This window comes from Miniopterus natalensis, chromosome X (assembly GCF_054644295.1).
Source record: "Miniopterus natalensis isolate mMinNat1 chromosome X, mMinNat1.hap1, whole genome shotgun sequence".
NCBI lineage: Eukaryota > Metazoa > Chordata > Mammalia > Chiroptera > Miniopteridae > Miniopterus > Miniopterus natalensis.
The window spans coordinates 85741064-85747207 of NC_142103.1; the positions used below are offsets into that span (position 1 = coordinate 85741064).

Genomic DNA, 6144 nt, shown 5'->3' on the forward strand with positions numbered 1-6144 from the left:
CCTCCATCCATGGCGCTCCCGAGCGGCACATAATTGGGGGCATGAAAGCGTGGAGAGACTCCTGGATATCTTTTTAAAACATAAAAGGTCAGGGTTTTGCACAAATGAATCAAAGACCGACATTTATTTAAGAGCCAATAACTTCATTTGAAAAAATGGTAAAACTTGAACATGAAAACTTCAGTGAAGGTTTTGCTAGGGCAATACGGCAACGTGCACGCTCAGCATGGTGACCGGGGGCGTCCCCCCACGGCTCTCGGGAAGGCAGCCCAGGCTCAGTCCTTCTTGCTGGCGCCCAGGGCGAGCTTGTCAAAGAGGTACTCGGCCAGGCCCGAGTCTGGGGCTCCCATCTTGCGCAGGCTGGTGATGTTGTCCCCCAACTCTTTGATGAACGCCACCTGTTCGCTCAGGAAATAACGCCTCAGGAAGTCGCACAGTTGCCCGTCTGTCTTCTCCTCGGCCAGCTGGTGCAGATTGAGCAGGCTCTGGTTGACTCTCCTCGCCAGGCGCATGGCGAACTCCATGGCGCTCAGGCCGCTCCCCCAATCATCCTGCTGCGGCCGGTGGATTTCGCCCAGGAGGACGCGGCCGCCGCGCTCGTTCTGCAGCCACATCAGCCTCTCGGCCTGTTCCCGCTCCTTCAGAGACCGCTGCTGGAAGAACTGGGCGCAGTGATGCAAGGCCACTTCGTGGTGCTGGAAGTAGAAGGCCATGGACTGGTACACGTAGGAGACGTAGAGCTCCAGGTTGATCTGCTGGTTGACCTCGGCCTCGCAGGCGGGGTGGTAGTTCTGGCGCACGTAGGAGGGCGGCGGAAAGTTCATTTCTAGAGGCCGGTGGGCGGTGGAAGCTGCCGGAGTCTCGGAGTGTCGGCGACCAAGATGGCGGCAGGCTGTTGGCGGTTGGCTCTGAGGTGGGACCGGATGTTCCTCAAGAGCGTTGGGGGAGGGGAGGGGAGGGGAGGATCGCTTACAGGAAGTAGGGGAAGGTGAGCGGGGCCCGAGGCCTCCGGCAGCGGGGAGGTTTTCCCGGTTCCATCCCAGCCTCGGGAAGGAGGGCGTCTCAGTGCTGGGCATCTGGTGTATGTAATATTTTAAAATGTTATTCATGAATATAAGTGCACCTGTTGTGAGTTAATCACCTGCACGATTTCTTTGAGCAACTCATTCGAATATTGTCCTAATGTGATTGTTTCATTAAGCTTAGCCCTTTTGTGGTATCCTTGGTTACAGTTACTATCACAGAGCTCTCTCTGAATGACTTCAACATCCATGCTAAGGACGATTCTGATAGCCGGCCTCAGTCCCTAGACCTTATTACTCCAGTGATCCCCACTTTCCTCCTGTTCATGATCGATTTCCCACTTCCCTGCCGGCCGAGCACGGCCTCCACAGTCGCAGTGACTCCTTCCCCTCTCCCTCTTTCACTGTTTTAAAACTCGCTGTTCACTCCCTTTATTCTCTCTCATCTCTTCATTTTTCAGAGCCGCCCTAGAAACACTCCTTCTGCCCTGTCTGCAGCCAATACGGACAGTTTCAATGATCTCATCACTGACATCCTGGATTTGTTCACTTGTTTCACCTGACCTGCCAGTTTCTTTCTTCTTGGGTAAGTAGGACTTCCCTTCTCTCCGGCAGGAAACAAAAGGTTTAGGTGCATTCTTAGAGAAAGCACTTAACCCTGTGGATGTATTCATCTCCTCCAACCTCGTTTGTACTTTCATTGCTGTTCAGCAAGCCTTTGTTTTTAAGCTTTTAGTTATTTTCTAAGGAATGAGCCACAGTGGTTGTGAATACCACTGATCTCAAATTGACTTTCTTTCATTCATTCATTCATTCAACCAACAAATATTTATTGATTATCTAAAATGGCCCAGGCACTCGTCTAGGATTTGGGCATATATTAGTAACAAAGAGAGACTAAGTCTGTTCTCATGGGATTTGTATTCTAGTGGAGAAGCAGATCAAAACAAAAACAAACATAAAACTGCCGTCTTTCTCCCCTTATTGTCCCAGCTAAATACACACAAGATATTCCACACATATATGGAAATTAAACAGAGAAAATATATTCTTAGAATTTGAGGATATTGTGGTGGAAAACGTAAGACCAACCTAGGTATTTATAATTAATTTATGCGTTAATTCAACAAGCATTTATATACTCCAAATGTGTGTCAGACACTATGATCCTGGAGATACAAAGAAGAATCAAAAGTGCTCTCAGATATTTTTATAGTTATGAATAAAATGCCCATTGTCACTTAAAGTTTTATTCCCATGGCTTTGATTAACGTATCTTTATTCCTCTTTGGAAGCTTATGCTGTTTGAAAATTTTATTTATTTATTTATGGTTTTTAAATCCTCACCAGAAGATATGTTTTTATTTACTTTAGAGAGAGGAGGGGAGGGACGGAGGGAGAGAGAGAGAGAGAGAGTAACACAGGTGTGAGCCACACTGGCCAGGGTGGAAGCTTATGCTATTTTATAATCAGTGTTTATGAAGAAAACAAAGGAACAAATATTAAATGTCACAATGCAAACTTATCTAATCAGTTTGAGAGGCATTTAATTGTTGATTCTGTAAAAAAAATTAATAATAACAATGTCTATTTGATTAGGTGATTATAATGATATAATCATACATTGGACATAGAAAAGAACAACATGATCAACTTTTCAATGAGGTACAGTTTTAATCTATATTTCCTTATACCAGTGTTTAGTGTTAATATAATTGTACACTTGCCTGGCCAGGTGTGGCTCAGCAGTTGAGCATTTACCTACGATCCAGGAGATCACAGTTCGATTCCCAGTCAGGGCACATGCCCGGGTTACAACTTGATCACCAGCAGAAGGTGTGCAGGAGGCAGCTGGTCAATGACTCATCATTGATGTTTCTGTCTCTCTCTCTCCCTCTCCCTTTTTTATTTTAATATACACAAACAAAATTAGGTGTAGAAATCCCTATGCTTAAAGGTAGGCTTTCATAGCTGTAAAACTAACAATTTATAAATATATGCAAATAAAACTATAACAAAATTAACCTTAAGAAGTTTCAGTTATGGTTCAGATTATGCTTTTTCTCTTAAACACAATCAGTTCTCACTGAGAATGGATTTACTATCTCTTCTCTATATACTGAGATTCAAATTCTCTTTCGAGTGCCATGCCTTTATACCCCGATGTAGACCATCTCAGGTCTCCACCACTCTTTTTTATGAAACAATTGACACTCTTTAGTTTATAGAATGATTCATAAAGTAAATTTGCCTTCAGTTAGTGGAAGCCATCCTTTAAATATTGTATGTCCATGTTGTTTTTATTAACTTGTGAAAAATAAAGTGATACTTTACTCTGATTTAGTTATTCTTTTTTAAAAATTTATCTTTATTGTTGAAAATATTACAGATGTCCCTTTTTCCCCCATTAACCCCTTCCACCCTACACCCACACCCCACCCCAGGCCTTCCCCACACTATTGTCTGTGTCCGTGGGCTACGCATATACGCATATAAATTCTTTGGTTAATCTCTCCCCCCCCCACCGCCCACCCACCTCCACCTTCCCTCTGAGATTCATCAGTCTTTTCCATGCTTCTTTGTCACTGAATCTGTTGTGTCCATCAGTTTATTATGTTCTTTAGATTCCACATATAAGTGAGATCATGTGATGTTTCTCTTTATCTGCCAGGCTTATTTCATTTAGCATAACATTCTCCAGGTCCCTCCATGCTGTCCCAAAGGGTACAAGATCCTTCTTCTTTACAGCTGCATAGTATTCCATGGTGTAAATGTTCCACAGCTTTTCTATCCAATTATGTACTGGTGGGCACTTGGGCTGTTTCCAGATCTTAGCTATTGTAAATTGCGCTGCTGTGAACATAGAGGTGCATATATTCTTTCTGATTGGTGTTTCGGGACTCTTAGGATATATTCCTAGAAGTGGAATTACTGGGTCAAAAGACAGCTCTATTTTTAATTTTTGAAGAACCTCCACACTGTTTTCCATAGTGGCTGCCCCAGTCTGCATTCCCACCAGCAGTGTACTAGGGCTCCCCGTTTCCACATCCTCGCCAGCATGTGTCATTTGTTGATTTATTGATGGTAGCCATTCTGACAGGTGTGAAGTGACACCTCATTGTGGTTTTAATGTGCATCTCTGTGATGATTAGTGACTGAGCATTTTTTCATATCTCTTGGCCATCTGTATGTCCTATTTGGAGAAGTGTCTATTCAGGTCCTTTGCCCATTTTCTAATTGTATTGTTTGTCTTTCTCTTGTTGAGTTGTATGAGTTCTTTGTAAACTTTGGACAATAGCCCCTTGTCAGATACATCCTTGGCAAATATGTTCTCCCATACTGTGGGGTTCCTTTGTATTACCAACTTATTCCATACACAAGAATAAATTCAAAATGGATAAAAGACTTAAATGTAAGTTGCGAAACCATAAAAATAAAAGTCTCACTAACTTCAGTAACTGAAGATGCTGAAGTTTTATTCTATTAAAATATTTTTCATTTCCCAGTTATTATTGTAAAAGGAAATTTTAGTCTTTGAAGATGGTAAAATAAGTCAATGGGGCTATAAAGGTGAACATGGGACAGTTGTCTTAACACTTGGACATGCCAGTCTAGCAGCAGTCACACTCAGTGTAGTTCAAAACATGCATGCAAATGTGGACACTGTATCTGTGTGGCTTGCTGCATTGAGCTGTAAAGAGATCAAGGTAATCCTGAAAATGCTTCCAATAGTTTTTCATTTAGATGTAAACACATGAACAAATACAGATAGAGAACACTTAGTTAGAATGGCATGAACACACCATATATCTAATCAGTAACTATTTAGCACCTAATGTATGTCCAGCTTTGTGCTGAATGACTGCAACAGACACTGACTTGAATCTCATGTCCCCAAGAGTTTGTTTCAGTTCACGTTGTCCACCAACATAATATATATATGACCCATATAAAATTAGTTGTTAATGAGTTGATAACAGAATGTGTATTAATCTATTTATTTTGAAATACTCATGTATTCAATAATATTTTATTTAAAATCTTCTATTGTCACAAATACTGAGGTTGCTGCAGAAGTTCTAATACCTTTTCCTACATAACAATTATGTTTAGGGAAAATATATTTGGTGCAATTATGTTAGTTAACCTAAAGATCCAGAATGTCTTGGTTGAAGCTGTAGATATTTTGTTTCACTAAAATCAAGTATAAGTTTTTCCAAACAAGTTAGGCAAAAAGAATAATCCTTATAAAATTTTTCTATGATTCCATGCTTTACTCTGATATTGATGCAGAGTGTTAGTAGAATAACCTTATATTTTACGCTCTTTCTTTCATGATTTGATATGAATAATTTTCTGTCATTTTTAATTTTCTAAACTTTTCTTCCACACTCTCAATTGCTTATTTCCTGATTTCCTAATTCATAAAAGTATAATTACCTCAACTATCCAATGTTAAAACTCAGTGAAAAACACAACTTTTAAAAGTAAGTTTTGTGCAGTGTTTCCTGTGTGTTGTTCACATTTCTTACCTTCCCTCTGAGCTTTTCATTCTTCAGTTTTTGCTCATATTTTAAATACAATGTCCTTTTGATTTATTTCCTTGAAGGCCTTTGCCATTTTCAAAAAAAAATTTTTAAAAATCCCTGAATATTTAAGGTCAGTTAACCATGTTTAGGGAATTTCAGATTCCTGGGAAATATCTGATTATTGAGTAGCTTTCTGCCAAAACAATTTTAAACCTCATTTATTTCAATGTGAATCAATGGCTTGGGCCATATTCTGTAGGTAGAATATTAAGATTTTGCTTTTGTGGTGGTGCTCTCAAGTTCTCATTTCTTACATGACAAAAAAATTCGTGAGGAAAGGCTCATTAATCTGCCAAGTACAGTCAGCTGTATGACTTGATGCTCTATTAGTAATGTTATCCCTTGATTTTGGCTAGCCGGATAAGTACTGATTCTTCCAAACCATTGGCAGTGATCTGAATTTGTACAATATATGCCGGTATGTGCGAACACACACACACAAAATAACAAGAGGGATTGAGTGCAAAGACAAAACCTAGCATTCCTTGAAGGACATGGGTCAAGATGAGTTATGGAATAACTGGTATGTTTGG

At 40.4% G+C, this 6144-nt stretch overlaps 1 protein-coding gene across 1 annotated transcript; it reads right to left on the minus strand.

Moving 5' to 3' along the window:
• Nucleotides 1-275: 275 nt before the first annotated feature.
• Nucleotides 276-824, minus strand: LOC107531066 (ferritin heavy chain-like). The gene has a single exon (XM_016216749.2). The coding sequence runs from the start codon at nt 822-824 to the stop codon at nt 276-278; it is 549 nt and encodes a 182-aa protein (XP_016072235.2).
• Between the last annotated feature and the right edge of the window lie 5320 nt (nt 825-6144).